General features: G+C 37.3%; 1 protein-coding gene across 4 annotated transcripts in view; it reads right to left on the bottom strand.

Moving 5' to 3' along the window:
- The window catches only part of DYNC2H1 (dynein cytoplasmic 2 heavy chain 1), a 197,217-nt gene that overhangs the window by 88,752 nt on the left and 83,802 nt on the right, over nucleotides 1–24,663 (bottom strand). For all 4 annotated transcript variants that reach the window (XM_060179749.1, XM_060179751.1, XM_060179750.1 and 1 more), the window contains exons 44-57: nucleotides 24,017–24,168; nucleotides 21,425–21,569; nucleotides 19,286–19,388; nucleotides 18,365–18,532; nucleotides 16,157–16,287; nucleotides 14,338–14,586; nucleotides 13,176–13,284; nucleotides 11,708–11,821; nucleotides 9,597–9,739; nucleotides 8,131–8,212; nucleotides 5,231–5,385; nucleotides 3,268–3,405; nucleotides 1,518–1,631; nucleotides 762–922 (exon numbers count right to left, since the gene is read on the bottom strand). In XM_060179749.1, coding sequence (XP_060035732.1) covers nucleotides 762–922; nucleotides 1,518–1,631; nucleotides 3,268–3,405; nucleotides 5,231–5,385; nucleotides 8,131–8,212; nucleotides 9,597–9,739; nucleotides 11,708–11,821; nucleotides 13,176–13,284; nucleotides 14,338–14,586; nucleotides 16,157–16,287; nucleotides 18,365–18,532; nucleotides 19,286–19,388; nucleotides 21,425–21,569; nucleotides 24,017–24,168 — 1,964 coding nt within the window. The remainder of the gene's footprint in view (nucleotides 1–761; nucleotides 923–1,517; nucleotides 1,632–3,267; nucleotides 3,406–5,230; nucleotides 5,386–8,130; nucleotides 8,213–9,596; nucleotides 9,740–11,707; nucleotides 11,822–13,175; nucleotides 13,285–14,337; nucleotides 14,587–16,156; nucleotides 16,288–18,364; nucleotides 18,533–19,285; nucleotides 19,389–21,424; nucleotides 21,570–24,016; nucleotides 24,169–24,663) is intronic.

The following is a 24,663-nucleotide window of genomic DNA, read 5'->3' as shown; positions in this document are numbered from 1 at the left end:
GATATTTAAACTTCTGCCTACTACCTTGCTATTTTTTTATAAAGAAGAAAATTCAGAAACTACACAGCACTTTCTGGTATTCATTGAGTCTAAAATTATACAGTCAAACAAGAGGGTTATAATTCTGTTGTTCTACCCATGTCTTTTTATGTAAACTACTGGGTGTACTCAGGTGTTCTACAGCACAGAAGGACAGTTTCTCATTCATTTCTAAGAAAGGTATTTTGAAGTGTTGCCTCAATATAAATCCATCTCTAGATACAAAAGATTCCATTATCAACCTAAATACTAAAATGGAATAACATATCACTACTAACTATAAAACCAGTATTAAAATCTGAAACCTGAAGATACAAGGTTACAAGTTTAATTAAAATTCATTCTCTCTTCCAGTTTTATCTCTTTTATATATGAGGCTCTCAGTTTCTTTCTACAGTGTAAAACTTTGAAAAAAATGGTTATGTTTTCATCAATTAATGTTTTGTGCTCTAAGAGGCCCAAGTGAGTGATTATGTTAAAAGAAAACATATATTCTTAACTTTTTAAAAACATCCCTTTCCTCCTCATAGACATTTTATAAATGTTAACTTATGGAAAGAGAAAATAAAGATCTTGATACATGTTGTACATGTATGGTTTAAATTATGAGGGCAAAGGGTATAACCAGATTGTTTAAATAAAACCAGACTTGTAAAATAGTATAAATTATTTTAAGATATGGAAGAATATGCTGAAATAAGCTCTTGAAATTTTAAACTTGCCTTTTCATGCTCACCCAAGAAGTATCAAAGATACCCATCAACCTTAAGACTCCTTCAAGAATATCTCTGATGACATCAGGTGGCATACGCAATGAACGGATTTCTGAAAGAGATTCTGGTTTAATGTTTCCAACTGCTAGTTTAGCTTCATTGACTAGAGGCTAAAAGACAAAGACATAGGTACTTCATAAATACATATACAGAATAAAAATATCTATTTTATATATAGCATTAACTCCTTAGAAATTATTTCATAGTTGACTTATTCATATTTGAATACTGAATTATTTTAATTATCCATATTTATATTAACATAGTACTTAGTAAACAAAATTAGTTTTAACTACCCATCATTTAACTTGCTTACTTCTAGAAAAAATTTCTTTCTGCTTTTCTTATATCAATATATTATGGCTTATAGTCACATCTTTTAACACTACTGGGGCATACTTTAACCAAATAATCTGAACTTATATATATGACCAGTAGCCAAAACTGTAAACGGCTCTTACAATGTTCCCCTTTTTTTTTAACTCTTTTATTAAACCTTATTAGATGGGACAGAGAGAAGCTGAGAAGGATGGGGGACAGAAAGGGAGAGAGGCAGAGACACACCTGTAGGGCTTCACTGCTTGTGAAGCTTCCCCGATACAGGTAGCAACTGGAGGCTTGACCCTGGGTCCCTGTGCATGGGACATGTGCATTTAATGAAGTGCCACCACTCAGTCCCATTTTCCTTTTTTTTTTTTAACTTACCTGTACTTCTTTTAATTCATCATCAATTTTGTTTTTCCGTTCCTCAATTTTAACAACTTCTTCTGCTATTTTGTGTTTTAATCTTTCGAGTTCTGTCTTTTGCTCACTAGCATCCTAGAGAAATGTTTAAATGTCACTCTAAATCATTTATAATCACTCAATGTTTATTGGCATAACATTAAAGATAAGTTATTTTCAATAATACTATCTATTAAATGCTTTCCCAATGCATTCAATGTGAGATTATAAAATAACTGGAAATGTGATGATTTACTCTGTATTCACCAAGACGTTCCTATACTTTGTTTTCTGAATAGCAAAGCAAAAGATGACTATAATATTATAAAACTGAGAAAGGCGTAACTATCTGAGAGGATGGGTGTTAATTACATTGACTGTATTGGTTATTTCACAACATACAAGTTTATGAACTAACCGAATTGTATACTTCAGACAAATGCACTTTAACTGTCAAATATACCTCAGTAAAAAAACCAGAACAAAACTTTAAAAAGTCAAGTAATCAGGCTGGGAGTATGGATCGACCTGTCAACGCCCAAGTTCAGTGGGGAAGCAATTACAGAAACCAGACCTTCCACCTTCTACATCCCACAATGACCTTGGGTCAATAGGAAAGCTATCAGGGGAGGGGATGGGATAGAGTTCTGGTGGTGGGAATTGTGTGGAGTTGTACTCCTCTTATCCTATGGTTTAGCCAATGTTTCCTTTTTATAAATAAAAAAAATTTAAATAATAAAGTCAAGCAAGTCATAAATGCACAATTTATAAAAGTATTATAATAACACTAGATTGACACTTGTGACAACCTACCTCTAGTTTAGTAGTACTATTAAGTTTATTTGATAAATACGTTAACTGAAAAAAGTCTAATTCTAATAGAGAATAACAACTGTTCTATTTGTTGTTTAATTTTTTATTATCTTTCCATATTTTTTGGATAGAGAGTCAGAAATCAAGGGTAGGCAGTATTAATGTTGTTGTTGTGATAGACATCTAGATCTTTCGAACACTGGATTCCAGCAATAGACTTATACATACATGGTCAAATGCTTTTGTACAAAATTGCCACTTAAATGAGGTGAGGGTAACCTTTTGAAAAATTGGTGCTGGAATATTTGTATATCCAAATATAGAGATGAAAAAGAAACAGACTTTTTACCTTAGGATTCATATGAAAATTAAATCCTTAAATTAACTTATGGAGAGAAAATTAAATCCTTAAATTAACTTATGGGGGGGGGAGAGAGAGAGAGAGGAGAGAGAGAATGTATATTTTCAAAGCACTGATCCATTCCTCTTGAGTTTGAATTTTAGCTTATCACACAAATTTTATTCTCTTCCAACTAAGCTACCTCCCAAGTCACAAACTGCCTTGACTACTGTAACATTATCTTTAAATAATGTCTTCAAACTGAGTCTTACTTTTATAAGAATAAATGCACAAGTCTGATCAATACTAAAGTTAAATGAGAGGCAGCATATATGAGGCATAATCGGAGGTAAAATCTATAGAATCTAAAGATTCCTTGGAAGTAAAAAATGTAGGAAGATTAATTTAAAAACTGTTGGGAGTCATCTGTTATATTATGGTTCCATATCTTTAAAAAAAGAAAGCAGAAGCTCAATAATGCTTAATTCACACAAACAAACATTGTGTTTTCCTCCTTGCTGAACAGTCTGAAGACATGACCACTGCGAACATGTGCGAGTTCACTCTAACAAACATTACCTGCATCGACACTGTGATCTCTTGAAGGGCAGCATCTGCTTCATCTTGCTTAGTTTTAAGCAACACACTTTGTTCTCCAGCTTTTCTGTTCAGTTCATCCACAAGAGCTTTAGCTTCATTTAGTTTAGAGACACCAGCCTATATAAATAAAATATTAATTGGCAATACTTTCTTAAAAAGAAAATTTTATAGACACAGTAAATCAAGTTCATAAGAAACAAAAATGTAAATGTGTACAGATAAAGCATCTTCAAGTGGCCTTTGGATTTTTCTAATAGCTAATTAAATTGATTTATTCAATTATATAGCTACTAAACTTAAGCTTAAAAAAAAAATCGAGGTCAGGCAGTAGTGCAGCAGGTTAAGCACATATGGCGCAAAGTGCAAAAACCGGCATAAGGATCCCGGTTCGAGCCCCCCTTCCCCATCAGCAGGGGGATCGCTTCACAAGCGGTGAATCAGGTCTGCAGGTGTCTATCTTTCTCTCCCCTTCTCTGTCTTCCCCTTCTCTCTCATTTTCTCTCTGTCTTATCCAACAATGACAACAACAACAGCGATAAACAAGGGCAACAAAAGAAAAGAAAAAAGTCTCCAGGAGCAGTGGATTCGTTGTGCAGGCACCAAGCGCCAGCAATAACCCTGGGGGGGAAAAACAACATCCAGAGAGGTAGCAGATCAGCCAGAGTATGCATTACTATGCAAGAAGATGCTGGTTCAAGCACCTGGTTCTCACTTAGGGGTGTGGGGGTGGGAGCTTCACAAGTTATCTTTCTCTGTTTTCCTCTATATTTCCCTCTTTCTCACATCTGGCTAACAAAATGAAAGAAAAAGGAGGGAAAAAAAAAAGTAGGACAGGATAGACAGCATAAAAGATATGCAAAAAGACTTTCATGCTTGAGGCTCCAAAGTCCCAGCATCACTGTAAGTCAAAACGGAGCAGTGTTCTTGGGGGGGGGGAGGGGGTCAGGTGATGGCTCACCTGGGTAAGTGCACATAGTACAAAGCACAAGGACCCGCACATGGATCTGGGTTCAAACCCCCAGTTCCCCCACCAGCAAAGGGAACACTTCACAAGTGGTGGAGCAGGTCTGCAGGTGTCTGTCTTTCTCTCTCACCCTGTATCTCCTTCTCCTCTCTCAATTTCTCTCTGTCCTGGCCAATAAAATGAAAATAATGGCCGCCAGGAGCAGTAGATTTGTAGTCCTTGCAATAACCCTGAAGGCAAGAAAATCCATAAGAGTTTACAAGAAAAAACAAATTTTAAAGTACCCTGGTGAAGTTAAAAATATTATCAAAATGGACAACTTAAATCCTAGGGGTTTTACCCAAGACATTAGATGGAAGAGAAAATGGAGCCTAAGTTGGGGGTGAGTGTTTTGCAGACACTTAACGTGAAATCGTACCCGTGTCAACACTGCACTAAAAGCCTCCCAACATGTAAAGAAATACTACTTTATAAAATGTAGCTGTTAAGACAAAAGAGAGAGGCACCACAGCACTGTTCTACCACTTGTGAAGTGTCCCCTCTGCATGATGCTCTCATGTGGCAGCTCGGGGCTCAGACTGGAGTCCTTGCACATGATGACAATGCATCCTCCAGGTAAGATTTCTCCCATCACAAAAATACGTTAACCTTAAACATTATTAGGGCGTATAATATTGGATATTATTTTAATTAACAATGTGCATTTTTGAATTTCTAATAAAAATGTTTTCATATGATGTTTTTACAGAGCAAAAGCTATCAAAAATTAAAATACACCTAGTAAAGGTAAGACACAACTATTAAAAGTAAACAACAAAAAAATGGCAAAGCCATTAATATCAAATCACAGGCAATGTATATGAGTAAATGAAAACTGTCTTCAAAGCTAGTGCATGCGGTACAATATTTATTCATACTAAATAGATGCTATCTTGTACTCTGTGCACTGATAAAATAATTCAGCTACCAATATTATACCTGCAAATGACTTTGTCTTTTTAATAATTCCTTTTTCTTGCTGCTACTAATGGCAGAATACACATGTAAAAAGGTCATATATCGGCTTGGGGTAGCACCATATGCTTTACAAGATTCATGAATTAATAAAAATGACTTCAGAAAATCAGGATCACCTAGAAGTAGAACAAATAGTTAATCCATGGCACATTATAGCAAAAACATAATTGTTTCATATCTGGCAATCCCACCCATGTAATCATAAATAGGAGATGTCATCTTTGTTAAAAGGTGACAAACTATGACAAACATTTATTATTTTTTTATTTTTAAAAATTATCTTTATTCATTGGATAGAGACAGCCAGAAAAAGAGAGGGTAGGGTGAGATAGGGAGGGAGGGAGAAACAGACACCTGCAGCCCTGCTTCACCATTAGCACCCTGCAGGTAGGGACTGGGGACTTGAACCCAGGTCCATGCACACTCAACCAGGAGCACCACCACCTGGCCCCCTAGTTCCCATTTTCTTTATGAATTTTGAGTATTTAATTACAGCTGTCTCTATCTTCTCACTGTCATATATTTTCCCTAAATATTTTTTCTTTATTGGGGAATTAATGGTTTACAGTCAACGGTAAAATACAGTAGACTGTGCATGTTTAACATTTCTCAGTTTTCCATATAACAATTCAACCCCCACTAGGTCCTCCTCTTCCATCATGTTCTAGGACCTGAGCCCTCCTGATACCCCTCCAACTCCAGTCCAAGTTCTGCTTTGTGTTCTCTTATTTTTAATTTTTTTAAACTGGTGATTTCATTAATAATGATAGACAAGACTGTGATATAGGAGAGGTACAATTCATACAATTTCCACCACCACGGTGCCATTTCCCCATCCCCTCCATTGGAACGTTCCCTAGTTTTTACCCCTGGGAGTATGGTCCCAGGGTCATTATGGGGTGCAGAAGGTGGAAGGTCTGGCTTCTGAAAATTGCTTCTCCGCTGGACCTGGGCATTGGCAAGTAGATCTATACTCCCAACCTGTCTCTTTCCCTAGTGGGGTAAGGCTCTGGAGAGGTTCCCCTAAATATTTTAATCAAGTTAAATCTAAGGGTTGTCATAACATATAGATTAATTGGAAAGAAAACACAAGAATGCAGCTCAATAAGCTGCTTAAGTGGAAAGAAAATCCCAAACCAAGTAACATCTATCAACTACCATTTGCTACAATGAGAAAAAGAACTTCAAAAGCCACAAAAATGAAGAATAAATTCAAACAGGATTCAAAGTATCCTGACCAAATACAATCTATTCCTGTCATCACCTCACCATATTTCCCTCTGAATTCTCTACAAAAGGTGTTAAGAAAACATCAACTCTTAATGAATTTTCCAAGTCAGAACCCCAAGAAACCTTGACTTTCCCTAATATGACATAACTTATCACTTAACTAACTCCCATCTAAGTTACCACCTCAAAGTTAATTAACTTTAAATCACCTCCCCGAATCCATTCTTTTGTCTTAGATTGCTGCAATAACCTACTAAAATAGTCTTAAGATTTAGGCTTCCCTCAATCAATTTTTCTAATAACTAAAGAAAGGTATGTGCCCAGCAGTTTGTCTCTAAAATAAGACTAATTGTGTCTCTAATAAGTCTCTCATTTACCCCAGATCATCCAATTCCCTAGCAAGACAAGTAAGGTTCTTATTACCTTAACCTTCCCACATACTTTCCTCTTTCTATAACCCTATGCAATCTCTGTCTCAGCCCTTGAGGCTACTTACAGGTCCTCAAAATCCTGTTTGTCTAAGCTCTCTCTATGCCAGTCACTCCTGCTGGAATGTGCTTCTTCAAACTGCCTGCTCATGCAAACTTCATTTCCCAGAATATCTGCATGTGAGAGATTTCCCTTTTCCAATGCATTTATTAACTTCCACTATCATTTATCTTGTTATACCAGAGTTTTACATTTACATATAACACAATTTTGCTATCTCTAGACTATGGTATGTCAAGCCTAAAATTTAGCTGAGTACCCTAAATAATACAAATCCAAGAAAAACGTATTGATCAGACAGATGGCCATATAAATAAATGCACATCCGATGGTACAAAAACAAAACAAATACTTTAAACCTTTATTTATAGCTGGGGATGATAGTGAGAATATGCTAGGTAAGCAATGAATCTAGGAGCCAAGCAGTGATGTAGCCAGCAGAGCACACACATTACCATGCATAAGGACCTAGGTTCAAATCCCAGACCCCAATTGCTAGAGGGAAGTTTCACAAGCAGTGAAGCAGTGCTACTGGTGTGTCTCTTTCTCTACATTTCCCCTTTCCCTCTCAATTTCTCTCTGCCTCTATCAAAATGAAAAGGAGGGAGGGAGAAAGGGTAGAAGTGACCCCCAGAAGTGATGGATTCATTATGCAGGCAGCAAGCCCCATCAATAACTTTGGTTACAATAAAGAAAGGGGGGAAGAGGAGGGGGAAGCATGGGAGTGGAAAAGAAACTATCTAATCTCAAAGAATGAAACTTTTTTGTGTTATAATGTATCTTAGAACAACCTGATACTCCTGTATGAAAGACATGACATTAATTTAAAAGGGGGGGGGGGTGCATTTGGATAGTAAGCTGCTTTCCCGTGTCTAGCACGCAGGTTCAAACCTGGCCTCCAAGCCTCTGGAGGAAGCTTCCTTCCCCACCAACCCCCACCTGCTCTGTCTGAAAAAGTCACCCCAGAGTGGTAAAAATACACACTGCATGCTTGGTTTTCAAGAAAACATCTAATTTTGTTACACTCAATACAATTCAAACTCATCATCACTAAAAATCTTTGGGAGATATGTAATATTAGAAAATGGCAATTATCTCACCAATAAAAATCAGAAAAAATATTAAACTCATCAAAATATTACCTGAGTTTTTTTTCTTTTCTTCTTTTCTTTTTTTGTCTCTATGCTTATCTTCACATGCTCCATTGAATAACATCTCAGGTATCTAAAAAAGAGCAATCTTTGAAACTACAGTTTAGCATGAATAAATTAAAGTTCAGTATCTGAATTCAAAAACCTTTGGCATGCACACACACACACAAAAAAAAAAAAAAACACCACAATATCAATTACACTGTTATAGAGTTCTTCGTGAAGTGGAAAGCAAAACAAAACAATATGCCAGTCTTCAGAACATACAATTACTTACACAAAATGACACATACCAACCATTAAATGACAGGAGAAACCACTTTCTTTTTTTTTGCTACCAGGGTTATCTCTGGGGCTTGGTGCTAGCATTACACATCCACTGCTCCTGATGGCCATTTTTTTTTTATTTAGATAGGACAGACAGAAAAGGGGGTGGGGGTGGTAGGGGCTCTAGCCCAGGTCCTTATGCATGGTAAGGCTCACACTTAACCAGGACACTATAAAAACCACACACATTTAACTGGAAAAAATTGTGATGGGTTCACGCTTGATTTTTTTTTTTTTTTTTTCTGTAGTCAGCAGAGTGTTAGTCAGCTTTGGTCAACTTTTACAAAGAGAAGAGAGAAACAGGAAATACCAGAACACCATAGCTTCACCCAGGGCAGAACAGAATGGGCTTAAAGCAGGGTCATGCAGATAACAGATGGTAGACACCTTCCCAAGTAAGCTATCTTATTAGCCTGAACTCATATCTTAAACTCATCTCTACTAAACACACAGCATAGTAGCAATCAGTTTGTTTGTTTGTTTGTTTGTTTGTTTATAACAAAGCACTGCTCATTTCTGGTTTATGGTGGTGTGGAGGACTGAACCTGGGACTTTGGAGCCTCAGGCAGAAGAATGTCTTTGCATAACCATTATGCTATCTACCCCTACCTGCAGCAATAGTTTTATTTAATGATACTTTTCTTATTGAAAAACTGCTAAAATTACTGCCATGATGTTTCTATTATAGCCTAGCCTTTATTAAGTTAATTGAAAGCACAGAATTTTAAAGAACGATAAATAATCCTGTGGTCTTGAATCAATACCATGATCTTCAATCTATACTCAACTAAGCAAAAGTATACAAGCGAAAATAGTGGTGTATTCAGATACACAAGCTATGGTTAGTGTCAGAACTCAGTTTAGGTGATAAACGGAAGAAGTTGTGAAAATTAGTAATTTCAAAAATATATACTGGGGCAGCTGTTGGTGCACATGGTTGTGTCTGCACATTTCAGTGTGCAAGGACCCAGACCCAAGCCCCCAGCCCCCACCTACAGAGTGTAGGCTTCCTGAGTGATGAAACAGTACTGCAGGTGTCTTGTTTTCCCTCTGCCTAACCCCCCCAAATAAATTAAAAAACATACATATATGAAACTCATTTAATTACAACACTTAAATATTAAACTTACTTTCTTCATACTGTTATCTGACCAACCCTCCATCCACAGGACCTGGCATTTCTTATTCAGGGCTGGATTACTCTCACAGTTTATTATGAAGTTTATATTTGCAGAATCCATTATCAAAACAATGTGTAAATTTTGTTGAATTCCTAAGAAACATATATAAAATCATTCTAATCATAGAATATAACAACAGCTCTACATGAGAAAATGCCTGGTTATAAGAGGTCAAAAGTTATTGAAATGGAATGACAATTATTTAAAACAAACTGAAACAGTATCATGATATGCTTATTAAGCTGGTCAGAAAAAAATACTCATGTGTATGTGTGATAGTTCTTGTAAACTAAGGGAAAGAATATAGAAGGAGGGGTGTCAGGCAAGTAGCACAGCGGGTTAAGCGCACATGGCGCAAAATGCAAGGACCAGATCCCAGTAAGTAAGGATCCCAGTTCGAGCCCCCAGCTCCCCACCTGTAGGGAAGTCCCTTCACAGGTGGTGAAGCAGGTCTGCAGGTGTCTATCTTTCTCTCCCCCTCTGTTTTCCCCTCCTCTCTCCATTTCTCTCTGTCCTAACAGTGATGACATCAATTAACAACAACAACAACTACAACAATAAAACAAGAGCAACAAAAGGGGGCAAATTAAAAAAAGAAAAAGAATATAGAAGGGTTTTTTTGTTTTGTTTTGGTATATTTCTACTTATTGTCTATTGGATAGAGGCAGAAAATATCAAATAGGAAGAGAAGGGAGAGAGAGAGAGCGACACCTACAGCATTGTTTTACCACTTGTGAAGCTCCACTCTCTTGGTGGGGACCAGGGACTTGAACCAAAGTCCTTGCATAGTTTAATGTTGCTATGCTTCATATTGGTTTGGTCTAGCTCTCCCCCCCGCCAGGAGAATTGGTTTGGTCCTTGCTAGTTTTGCGCCTCTCTTTCTCCCCGCCCGCTATGCTACGTAGTTCTGGAGTTCTGGCGGAGCCACCGGAGAAGGATGCAGGACAGATCTGTGTGGTCATTAGTTTGGGTTAGTTTATGAATTGTTCGTGAATAAAGAAATACAGCTTCCCGGCCCAGCTGTGTGTCCCCAAGTCCCTGTTCACCGCTGCAAAGCTAGCCTGGCCTGCTGGAGCCCCGAACTTTAACAACAGTTTAACATGTGCATTCAACCAGATATGTCACCATCCAGGACCTTCTAGAAGGATATTTATGAAAAAATAAATAAAAGTACTATCTGGGTGGCGGTACTGGTTTTTTTTAAGCTAATTTAATTATAAATATCTACATTTCGTATAAAACTGTGTGTAGAATAACAAAAAAAATGTTTGGTTTAAAGCAATGAAGTCTTGAGTCTACAGTGCTAGTAGGAATGCGAATTTGTCCAACCCCTGTGGCAAACAGTCTGGAGACAGGTCATCCCCTTTGCTTCATCTTGGATGGGACTTGAAGGTATATTACATGAGATCAATCTAAAAGAAAAGGCTGTGTCCTGGATGTTCTCACTCATAGTTGCAATGTTAGAAACAAGGACAGAAAGGGAAAACACAAAGTAAAACTTGGGCTGGGTTTGCTGTATTGCAAAGGACTATGACAAAGAAGACGGGGCCTCGGGGGAGAGGGGGTATTTGGGACCCCGGTGCATGGTGGTGGAGAAGAACCTAAGATGGGGGTGAGAGTGTTTTGCAGGCGCGTCTCAGAGAATTGAGAAATCCCACTGCAACCCATTACTCTTTCCCAGTAAGTAAAATTAATTAATTAGGTATGTAACAAAGACCTGAACAATCTACATAGTTCCCCGGTTCTCTGAGACAGTGCATCTAAGCACTACTGTACAAAAACAAAGATGTAGTGACTATTCCAAAGAATGTTGCAGTTTCATTCTTGAGTTTTGCTGAAGCATTTGTCAACATGACTTTACTACAGATATGCTATAGATTACTTGTGTGCTATTTTCAAAATGTTCCAGTGGACAAAAAAGAGGGGAAAAATAGCATTTAGTATAATTGAACCCAATTTAAGAGATTGCTGCAATCAAAGTTTTAAAAAGACAAATTAAATGGCTTTTGTTTCCCATGAAGTAGAGTTTGAAATAATTAATGAATTCTATTATCACTTACTATATGTGAAGTAATTGAAAACTGGCCCAAAAAAACCATCTTGTGAAGCTTGATCTTTCAGAGGTAATAGCAAAGGCTCTAATTCTTCAAGAGTATAGAGTCCAGGAACTTCACCTAAGAAGAAGATTACAGCTCCGTAGGATTTCAGCAGCATTACACTAGTCCAAATCACATCTGATATGCATATACTTTTTATATATCTGATATACTTTTTTATATCGAAACAAAGCCTTTATTCAATCTTCCTTTCTAAAACCACAGAGATACTATCAGCTCTGCACTATTCTCAAACCAAGATCTTCTGCCTGCATTTAGAGAAATTCAGATCTCTGGGCTGGCAAGGTAGCTCAAGTGGACAGACGTGAGAAACTGTAGCCATGGGTCAACAACTGAACTGTAAACCATTAAACCATTAGCCACACAGTGAACTTAAAAAAAAAAAAAAAAAAACCTGTCATACAAACTGTACTGAGTGGTTATTATAAAAAGTTTCTAAAATACTTCATAAATACTTCAGAAAAAATAATAGAAATGCAGATGTCATACTCAGGAAAATCACCAAAAGGTTTAGGTAGCTCAAAAGACAACATGAGTTTACTACGATTTGAGAAATATATCAATATTTCCTGTCTGGAATATATATCCTAATAAGGATATTAAAACTATAGTATTAAATATTAAAACTATAGTATAATTTTTCCTTTTTTCTTTCTTTTTTTTTTTTTAACAGAGCACTGCTCAGCTCTAGCTTATGGTGGTGCAGTGCAAGGGATTGAACCTGGGGCTCAGGCATGAGAGTCTCTTTACATAACCATTATACTACAGACTCCTGCCCTGGTTATATCATAATTATTTAGTTATTCTACTAATGATAGACAGTGGGATTCTATCACATTTTTTAAGTTTACTTCCTTCCAACCAGCTCTTTCATTTCTATAGGTTAAACTCTATACATAATAGAACTGACATATAGAAAGATACGACTGGTTGGGAGTGATAGCACAATGGTTATTCAAAAAGTCTTTCATGCCTGAGACATCAAAGGTCCCAGGTTCAGCCCCTAGTACTGCCATAGGTCAGAGCTCAACAGTTTCCTAAAGGAAAGGAGGGAATTAGAGAAGCAGGGAGGCAGGAAGGGATAGGCAGATAAAGCAAAGCAAACAAAGAAAGGAAGAATATGATACGTTCTTATATGTAAGTACCCAGTACCCGCTAGTCACTTTCCTGAAAGCCTCTAACAGGTAACAAACTCAGCAAGACTAAATCAGTACACACAATGTTACTCACTATTAACATTATTTTAGATTATCCCAGTCTAGACTTTATAAAAATAAAATGCTATGATTCTCGAGTATGTTTAACTCCATGTTTTACTGTAATAACACAATTTTGCACAAAATAATTTACTTGAGTAATTTTTACATTACTACTTTTCTCTCCTTGTAGTGGACAGAAACCATTCACTTACCTGAAGACAACAGGCTATTGATCATCTCTAAGAATGCAGGGTGAACAAACTGATAATCTTCCAGGAGTAAAACCACCTGTTGTGCTTCAATGCCTGCAAGATGCAGGACCTGTACACCAAGGACATTTGAAATCTTTTAAGAATTTCTGACGTAATTCAAAGCCTTCATTCTACACGTGAACTGAACACATCATTTCCTCTCCCATCCCTCCTTCCTGCCTTCTCTTTCTTCTCTGGCTTTCCTTAGTCTCCAGGGCTATCTCTGGGGCTCTGCACTTGCACAGTTCCTTTGTTTCCAGTATACGCTATTTATAATTTTTTATTTTTAGATAAAGGGTGACAGAAACACAGAGGGGAGAGATGCCACAGCACAGCCCCACAGCTTGTGAAGCAGGTTCACCCAAGTGGTGAGCAAAGGCTCAGACTCGGACCCTTATGCACATAAATGTGTGCACTCTACCAGGTGGGCTATCTCCTGATTCTTTTATTATTTTTTGAGTAATTAAAATTAAAATCAAACTTAAGTCATAGAGTTTGGAAACTAAACCCAGTCCATTAATAGTACTCAAGGGAGATTAGTAATTTTACTAATAAAGGTAAAGCAATAATAATAAAACAAAATCATAATATTAAAACAAAAGTTAAGGGCTAAAGGGCCATTTTAGTATATACATATATGCCCTATGTAAAATCCAACTTTTTCTTTCTTTTTTTTAATATTTATTTATTCCCTTTTGTTATCCTTGTTTTGTTGTTGTTATTGGATAGCGCAGAGAGAAATGGAGGAAGGGAAGATAGAGGGGGAAAGAAAGACAGACACCTGGAGACCTGCTTCACTGCCTGTGAAGCGACTCCCCTGCAGCTGGGGGCTTGAACCAGGATCCTTGCGCTTTGCGCCACGTGCGCTTAACCCACTGCGTCACCATGGGACTCCCCAACTTTTTGTTTCTTTTATGTCCATCTAACATCCTATAGACTTGAGGTATAGACACCCTGGTAGGAATATTTTTCCTATATGCAAACAAAGAATTTTCTAATAATCATGAGGAAAATAACCAAGACAACTAAACTAATGACAGTGCTGCGTGTAGAATCTGAAAGGTCTTGAAAGACTTTTAATAATGTAACCCAAAGTCAAATAAAGCAAAAAATGGTAGCTCACATGTTTAAGATCATTTTTGAACTGCTTCAGCTCATATCCCCTGGAAATCTTTGGAGAAAACAGGACTGCTCCATGCATGTGACTGACCAGAGAAGTGACAGAGCGACGCCCCACGCCACTGCGCCCTGCTAACAGGAGCGAGCCCCCGGGAAAGCTCAGCACTCTGTCCACCCTGGACGTGTGCTCCAGGACTTCTTGGAAAAGCAAGATGTCTAAGTTCTGGTTATCTCGTCCATAATGGATCAGACCCTTAAAAAGACACATACACACATGCAAATATATGTTATAAATGACATAATGTACAGTTGCTTAATAAAATCATATCTACACTAAGATGTCACACTTCATATACCATAGAAAAGGATCAGTGACTGACATCATCTCACACATGACAATCTATCCGGTAACCCTAAGGAAAAATTAAATGCTCATCATAGGTTAATAATGAAGCCTTCAAAAGCCCTCACTTATACTAGTTCTTTCAAGTTAAATCTATGTGCAGAGGCTATAATATCACCCAAAGCTCTAGAGATTTAGTGCCAAAAAAAAAAAAAAAAAAAAGAACTCATTGTTATACACTCACCAAAAGGGGGGGGGGGGCAAACATCACATGCTTAAACTATCTTTTCTCTTTTTTTTTTTAGCACCAGTCACTGGGGCTTACTACATATAGGATTATACCACTGCTGGCAGCTTTTTCTTTTCTTTTTTTTTTTTTTTTATGCCTCCAGGGTTATTGCTGGGCTCAGTGCCTGCACCATGATTCCACTGCTCCTGGAGGACCTTTTTTCCATTTTGTTGCCCTTGTTGTAGCCTTGTTGTGGTTATTATTGTTGTTGTTATTTATGTCATTGTTGTTGAATAGGACAGAGAGAAATGCAGAAAGGAAGGGAAGACAGAGAGGGGGAGAGAGAGACAAGACACCTACTGACCGGCCTCACCACTTATGAAGCGACCCCCACCCCTGTAGGTGGGAATCTGGGGGCTAGAAACAGGATCTTTGCGCCATGTGTGCTTCATCCACTCTGCTACCGCCCGACCCCACTTTTATTTTCTTTTCCCTTTTCCCTAGCAAGAGAGACAGAAAAGGAGGGACACTGAGTTACCATGCCAACCCTTATGAACATCTCCCCACCCCACCCACCCCCACCCAAAGCACTCCAGTGTGGTGGTCCTGGGTTGGAATAGAAGTCCTCCTATGCAATACGGTGTGCACTCTAACAGGTGAGCAACCTGCCAGGCCCCCTGACTAATTGTCAACATACCAAATTCTGCCACACCCATTCTACAGTTTACCATATAATGGACAAAGGTTTTGGTAATACAAAAATCTATACTCATTTGTAATAGAAGTACTACATATAAAGCAATCTGCACTGTTTCATTTTTGCTATAACTAAATTTAAGGGTAAAAACCACTTCTCTTGGACAGTAACACTCAAAGTTTCATTGATCAGCAACATCAAAGTGCTTTGGGGAGCAGTTTGAAACTTGAATATTGAAATAGACTCCTCAGGTGATGACTAAGGAATCAGCTTATTCCCTAGTTCTCCAAGTAATTTTTACACAATTGCTCTAGAACAATTTCCCAACTAACATAAAGCCTCATTAATAGTCTCCAGCATCAATTTTTTTTTCTCCAGGCATCTTGGTAACTTACACAGTATCATGTGTCAGGTACTGCAACTAAGGATTGGATTCCAAAATAATTGGGTTTTGTAGTTCTTTCATCCCGCCCCCCTAAAAGCCCAGCAGTAACTTATTTGAATGACTATTATCATAACCAAATGCCAAGTCAAATTCATAATTTACAATGTACCTTTTTAATAACGTCCTTGAGATCTGCAGAGTTGAGTTTTCCAAGTGGCTTTCCATGTGGAGGCAATGGCTGTCCCGGGGCTGCCCTTGCTCCAGACTTATGCTGGGCTCCCCATGTAACATAAAAACTATCTGTAGCAGTAAGAGATATTTGGGTTTTACATTTATTACTTGAAATAAAAGGACAGATACTACTTTTAAGTTAATTGGTACAAACAAGATCATCTCAAACAAGAAAATGGTGAATAACTTATTACTGAGTCCTATGTAGGGGATTCTGAAAGACACTTTGGAAAAACTCAAACTCTTAAATAATACAAAACAACAACAATCTAAAATCCAAAGGTGATACCACTTTCTTTAAACAAATTGTCAAACTGAGAAACCAATGAAATCTGTGAATTCAATCTATGAAATCAATCAATCTATGACAAGCATGGGGAACATAAAGCCACGTGACATAAACACGGTTAGACCACTCTGAACAACTATCAGGCTCTTGGCAGCATTTTATCAGGTTCCAAGTTCTCTTGAACTTGGTTCTGAATCCAAAACACAAGCAGCACCTAGAAAATCCCTTTTACTTCTCAGCATCTCATTTTTAATATTCCCTTTGGCCTATATAATTACAGTCCTGGGGCCAATACAGAATCTCAAACTGTACAAAACACAGAACATATTATATGAAATATTTTTGAAGCTTAGCTTTACAAAAATCTAAGAAAATAAAAAGTAATTCTGTAGCTTGAATACAGTTTCACTAGGAAATTATTTTCAGACTAGTTCTTTTGCTTTATAAAATGCCCTTTCACCATGATGATTTTCATACCACATGCACTGTTCCTTCAGTACTTTTCAATATGTAAATTGGCTACTAAGCAGTAATAGTTTCAAATACAATATGGCTGCCGTGACTGAGCGGTGGTGTTACACTTTGTTTATAATAGCAATAGGTAAATTTAGTGACAAGAATAGATATTCTATGATAATCAGCAGTGACAAAGTATAAGGAAAATTGTTATAATTGTATGTGGATCTTCTGAATGATCTTTAAATTCCATACACATGTGGCTATTAAGACAATTATCAAAATGATTTTTTTCCACTAGGGTTATCACTGGACATCAGTGTTCGCACAATGATAGATGATGCCAACATTCCTAGCAGTTTTTTTTTCTTTCTTTTCTGAGACAGAGAAAGAGAGAGAGAGAGAGAAAGAGCAAGAGCGAGAGAAGGAAAGAAAGACACCTACAGCACTGCTCTACCCCTCATGACACTTCTGCCTGTAAGTTGGGAAGCAAGGGCCTTAAACCCAGGTCTGTGCTCATGATAATGTGCACTCTAATGGATGTGCTACCACCCAGTCTCAGAAAATAGTATTTTGAATTGGAAAAGTAAAATATTGGCAACCAGGCAGTGGCGCAGCAGGTTAAGCACACATGGTGCAAAGTGCAAGGACTGGCATTAAGGATCCTGGTTCAAGCCCTAGGTTTCCCACCTGAAGGGGGTTTGCTTCACAGGCAGTGAAGTAGGTTTGCAGGTATCTATCTTTCTCTCCCCTTCTGTCTTCCCCTCCTCTCTCAACTTTTCTGTCCTATCCAACAACAATAACAACAACAACTATAATAACAACAACAATAAATAACAAAAGGGAAAAATAAATAAGAAAACATTTCTTAAAAAAAATAAAAGTAAAATATTATGGCCAGATCCCCCTTTTTCCTCAAGAAAACAATCTTGTCATTGCATTTCATTTGGAATATAATTAATGAAAATCTGGGGGGAAGTAGCCCTCTGTAGAAAAAGTAACATTAGGGAGTCGGGCTATAGCGCAGCGGGTTAAGCGCAGGTGGCGCAAAGCACAAGGACCGGCATAAGGATCCCGATTCGAACCCAGGCTCCCCACCTGCAGGGGAGTCGCTTCACAGGCGGTGAAGCAGGTCTGCAGGTGTCTAGCTTTCTCTCCTCCTCTCTGTCTTCCCCTCCCTCTCTACATTTCTCTCCGTCCTATCCAACAACAACAATAATAACTACAACAATAAAAAAACAACAAGGGCAACAAAAGGGAATAAATAAATATTAAAAAAAAGAAAAAGTAACATTAAAACTACCCAAAATTCTTAATTGTTTAGACCTATCAAATCCCATTAATAAAATTATTTAACGTTTTAATGATCATATAATTACATTCATATAAATTATGCATTACCTGCCATATTGTCTAGTATATCTGAGCCCCAATCTCCTTGAAACACTGATGTTAAAATGTTGTCAAATAAATGAAGTTCCTTTGCACCAACAATTTTGTCCCGAAATAAGCGTCGTGCTTCATATGCTACAATCTCTAACACGTAATCTAAGGGGTGGTTTGATGAACCTAAAAAGGCAAAATTTCCTTTCATTACAATAAAATTCAAAAGATTTTTAGATGGCCTGTCTCAATATAGTATTAAAAAGAAATGATTATCTACATACCATAATTTTGGCATCAGAAAACAGAAGGGGAGAAAAAGTAAAAATGCATTTTGTTAATCAGTTATGGTTTTCGCTATTTATAGTAAACAATATTATCTCTATTGTTCAATAAAAAATCAAACAGCTATCTAAAAAAAGTGTATCATTACACTTCAGCTACAAATAGATTTACATCTTTGTCCAAAATAAAAGTCAGGCAATATGCAATATAGGGGATTACACTCCAGGGCTCAGGTTTTCAAAGCGTGCACTCTACCCACTACGCCATATTCTTCATAGCCGATATCAAGGGCTTTTATTTATTATTTATTTATTTATTTATAAGGGTACAATTCCACAAAATTCCCACTGCCAAAGTTCTGTATCCTATCCTCTCCATTGGAAGCTTTCCTGTTCTTTATCCCTCAGGGAGCATGAACCCAGGAGTAACAATCATAAATAAGAGAAAAAATATATGTATTTGTAATTATTTACGGTTCATGTTATTGCTTAATTTTAATGTTTTAATTATAGTATTAGTATATCAATCAACACTCATTTAATGTATCTTCTACAAGCATAATATGTAGCAGAAATTCACACAGGGCCATAAAAACAGACATACTCTGGAATTCTAGAAAGATAAGGGATTTGGAATCATAAAAGGAAAACTTACCTCCTTCTAAGTCATATCTGAATAAGCCAAGAACCCACTGGGTAAGAATACAAGGCGTAAAGAAATAGTGGCTATAGTCATCAACTGTAAATTTAGCCCGCACCTAAAAAAGAAAATGCAGTGTCTATTTTCTTAAGTAGTTGTCATGAAGGCTAATAATGTTCACCAGTCAGTGGAACTTGTGCTTCAATATACTGGATTTCACTTGCTATCTTGTACTATATGTTACATGTTTTAAAACTAAAATGGGTTCAGAAACTTTAACATATTATCAAAGGTTGTACATAAATAAAAAAATTACAAATTTCTACTAAAAAAAGAATTCAGAAGATGCTAACTTAACCTTTATAAAGCAGTGGTAGAAGGGCAACAAAAGGGAATAAATAAATAAAATAAAATAAATTTTAAAAAAAGCAGTGGTAGCAATTCTAAGGCATTCAGCAGTGTAAGTTTCACATACTAATGGTGGCAAACCAGAGCTATCTTATACTGAAGAAATCACTGAGCTTTAGCAAACAAGTGTCTCGTCAATACATAGTCCAGAGACCCTTCTAGTGATCAGAGTCACTACTTTTATTCTTTTTTTCAACATATCATCATCATCATCATTATTACTATTATCATCAATGAAAGAGAGATACAGAAAGATGCAGAGCAGGAGAGTCCAGAGCACTGTTTAGCTCTAGCTTATGGTTCTGCTAGGGATCAATCAGAGGCTCAGGCTTTGAGTACTTTGCATAAACATCATGCTGGTTTCTATCATTTTTGCTATTTACATAATATTGTGTGTATTTATTTATTTATTTATTGCCTCCAGGGTTATTGCTAGAACTCAGTGCCTGCACTATGAATCCACTGCTCCTGGAGGCTATTCTTTTTCCCCTTTGTTGTCCTTGTTGTTTATCATTGTTACTGTTGCTGCCATTCTTATTGGATAGGACAGAGAAATTGAGAGAGGAGGGGAAGACAGAGAGGGGGAGAGAAAGATAAGAAACCTGCTTCACTGCCTATGAAGCGATCCCCTGGCAGGTGGAGAGCCAGGGGCTCAAACCATGGTCCTTATGCCTTTCTTGCGCTTCATGCCGTGTGTGCTTAACCCAGTGTGCCACTGCCTAGGCCCCCTGTGTTTATTTTTTTAATGAAAGAGAGATACAGAAAGACGATAAACATTGCTTTTATCCTTGCCTTGGCCACTTAACATTTGACTTTCTCTAGGGAAAAATAAATAAAAGGAACTATCACATCCTAACTTATCTTTCCCCACTTTTAATCCAATACTATAAAAAACATATCCTACAAACACATCTACAACTTTATCATGCTAGTCATGCTAGTCACCTTACCTAGGAAGATCTTTCAATTCCAGTCACTTTGTAAATCCCTATTCATTTTTTTGAAACTTGACCCATCTCAATTCACCTTAACAAACATCATAGGCAACAAAGTTGCAACTTAGTTACTGCTCAGTCTTAGGAGATCTCTGGAACTTGTGCAGACCTACTGTTTCTCTATCACATAGGATTAATAATTCATTTGACTATGTGCCTCTTTAGACTGTGTAGTATTTCAGAGAACAGAGATTGACCTTTTTGTTGCTCTCAGGATTAAAACCCGAAAGTCAGAAACTGATAAAAGTCAGCAGAAAGATATGGATTTGAAGAGAAGATGAACACCACTGTAAAGATACTAAACTTGAGCTGGTGAAAGAATACACATCCAGTGACTGGTCCATTCAGTATTTACTGAGTGCCTAATACAAGCTGTGCCTGTGGACAGGACGGTGAGTAGAGCACATACAGTAGCTGCCCTCTCAGAAAAAGAAATCCAATAAACAACAGAATAGAGCCCAAGCAGCAACACTAGTCAGGATGAAACAAAGTCCTCTGAGGGGCCAGGTGGTAGTGCACCTGGTTGAGCGCACATATTACAATGCATAAGGACTGGGATTCGAGCCCCCAATCCCCACTGCAGGAGGAAAGCATAGCAAGCGGTGAAGCAGTGTTGCAGGTATCTCTCTATCACCCCATTCCCTCTACCCAGTAAAGATAATTAAAGGGAAAAAAGAAAGTCCTTTGGGAGTGATGATGACACACACGAACACTCTTAGAAAATTTCACATGCATATGTATACACACATACCTGTTCATATACCTGGACCATGGATCCTGCTAAAAGATAAATTTTTGATGAAGAACCCCAAATTGGATGATTCTTCAGATTTTTGTGTAGCACTGGCTCCAAATATGCTCCATAAATTGTCTGTAATTGCTCTCTTTCTGGATAACTAAAAAGAGCACAGAAGTGAGTTAAATCTATATTCTACCTTACTTTAATGTGAAGTTAGAAAGCCTTTCAGACTCCACTATATACCACAACAAGGCTTAGCCAGGGACTAACACCAGACCCAGTGACCCTTTAGTGCTCCAAAGAAATTAGATTATCATATGCTGTCACATACTGGGGAGGATGGGTATATTAGAGGAGACAATGTAATCATATAAGAATGTAATTGCTTGAAAACACACAGTGATATTCACATAAATTTCCATAAGAAAAGTTAATTTGAGGGGGCTAGGTGGAGGTACACCTAGCTAAGTGCATGTATTAACATTCACAAGGACCCAGGTTCAAGCTCCTGGTCCCCACCTGTAGGGGGAAAGCTTCATGAGTGGTGAAACAGTGCTGCAGATGTCTGTCTCTCTTTCCTCTCTATCTCCCACCTCTCTCAATTTCTCTCTGCTCTATCAAATAAAATAAGGTTTTTAAAAATTGATTCATTGGGAATCGGGTGGTAGCGCAGCAGGTTAAACGCAGGTGGTGCAAAGCACAAGGGCCGGAGTAAAGATCCCAGTTCGAGCCCCCAGCTCCCCACCTGCAGGGGAGTCGCTTCACAGGTGGTGAAGCAGGTCTGCAGGTGTCTTATCTTTCTCTCCCCGTCTTCCCCTCCTCTCCATTTCTCTCTGTTCTTTCCAACGACAACATCAATAACAATAAATACAACAATTTTAAAAAAAGGGCAACAAAAGGGAATAAATACATATTTTTAAAAAATTGATTCTTTAAAAAAAGTTATTTTCAATTTAGTATAGCATAAAACATAGAGCAGAAATTCATTTCAGAATTACAGAAGAACTAGTACAACAAATAAAAACCAACCTGTCTTTCCAAGATAAAAATTTATTTCTATACAGATCAACTGGAGACTGTAACACTTCTAGAAGAATGTTAACAGACTGAGTGCAAACAGCAAGAATACATAAATTGTAAGATTTTGCATGACTAAGATAATAGGAGAAACAATATCATAACCATTAAGTTCAATAGTCCCTGTCAAGACTGTATAAGCTGTGGTGATGTGTGAATTACTAGGGTAATACCTGAGACACTAAAATACTTAACTCTACACTTTGTTAAGATTTGAATTTTCTTACAAAAATTGATATTGTTCTTGGCTTTCCAAACCTATTAAACATTCTAAATCTATAATCTACCAATTTAGCTTTTGACATTAGCATTTTAAAAAAGAGGTGAAATCAAATTGATGTGTGTGTGTGTGTATAGATATATATGTCCTATACAAGAGGCTACGATTACTAAATACTAAATAAGTGGGGCCAGATTGTAGCACATCCAGTTGAACACACGCTACAATGCACAAGGATACAGGTTCAAGTCCCAGCTCCACCTGCAGGTGGGAAGCTTTGCAAGTGGTCAAGCAGTGCTACAAGTGTCTCTCCTTCTCTAGCCAAGAAATAAATATATTTAAAAAATATACTGTGGAGGGCTAAAAATAGTGATCTTACTACATTTGACTTTTTTTTGTACTCTCCATTTTGAAGAAACTTTTAACAAAACACATATACAAAATGAGCAAATAGCCTGGAAGGGGCAGTGAAATCACACATGCATGAGATTCTGGCTCTGAAGGAGGAAAAATAAAACCCCCACAACTTACACAGTCAAAGGTATCTGTTAAGGCGGGGAGACAAGCACAATGAGTGTGCACAAGACTCTCATGCCTGGAGCTCCAGGGTTCCAGATCTGGTCTCCAGCACCACCATGAGTCAGAGCCGTTTCAGTGATCTGGTCTCTATCTCTCACATTAAAATAAATAAAGCATTTACTATACATATATAAATGAGTATTTTTGTAGTTTTTTTTCTTTATTTAAAAGAAAGATGTATTTATCTATGAGGGTGAGAGAGAGAAAGAAAAGGAGCAAGAAAAATACCAGACCACCACTCTGACACATCTGATGCTGAGACTGACCCTGGGACCTCATGCTTGAGGAGCCAATGCTTTATCTACTATGCCACTTTCCAGGCTGCAATAAATAAATCTTTCTTGTTTTTCATTTTTGAAGTGTGTTTTTATTCTAAATATAACATCTATTCAATGTTTTCAGATTTATGTTTTTTTTACAAGTAAATGAAGAACACCTGTAAACTCTAGTTTGAAATAAGAACAATAAATTGCTATTTTTAAAAAGGCACATTATGTCTTTGTGTTGTCTATGCAATGACTCAAAATAAAACGACCTCTCAGGGGCCAACCAGTGGTACGCCCAGTTGTATGCACACATTAGTGTTCAAGGCCTGGGGTGCAAGCCCCTGGGCCCACCTGCAGGGAGGAAGCTTCAGAAACAGTAAAACAGTGCTACATCTCTGTCTTCCCCTCCCTACCCCTCTCTATCCAAAATAATAAAAATATTTCAAATTGAAAAATACATACTCTACAGCACAAACACGAACAATAGATGTAAATCTGGTAGTAAGCTTGTGTCTTCCCAGTCTTCCTCCAGCTGACATAGAAGCCACAATTTGAATATTTTCTAAACCAACCCATTCCAAATTTTCATCATAAAATCCTTGATATGTCAATACCTATTTGAAAGGGAAAAAAAGCATTTTAAACATTTTGTGCTTTAGATTTTCTAATCATATTTTATACAATTCAGTTGCATCCAAATGCAAACACCATGCTTTACCAAATTTTAGAATCTAATACTGAAATATATTTTAATTTCCTAAGTACTGAAAACCACATTATTAAAGAGTCAATGGCCAGGTAGTATTATCTGAGCTATATTCATTTTAATAATGCTTTTGTCCCTAATACTAGAATCCAAATCAAAGTATAAACTCACTAGTAATTAGGGAGAAAAATGATCAGAAGTAGAAAAGAAAATAAGAAAAATATTTTTGTTTTACTATATAAATATTTAATTTTTGTAGCTACAGCAAAATATGAACTTTTATTAACAAGTAAAGCTCTAATTTAGAATGTAGGGTCTCTAACAACATATGGATCACAAAAAGGAATCAAACCTTCCAGAATGACTTGGAAACTATGGGCTCACACAGGCAGAGAAATGCCAA

The sequence above is a fragment of the Erinaceus europaeus genome, chromosome 20 (genome assembly GCF_950295315.1).
Source record: "Erinaceus europaeus chromosome 20, mEriEur2.1, whole genome shotgun sequence".
Lineage (NCBI taxonomy): Eukaryota > Metazoa > Chordata > Mammalia > Eulipotyphla > Erinaceidae > Erinaceus > Erinaceus europaeus.
This window is presented reverse-complemented; position numbering and strand designations above follow the sequence as displayed.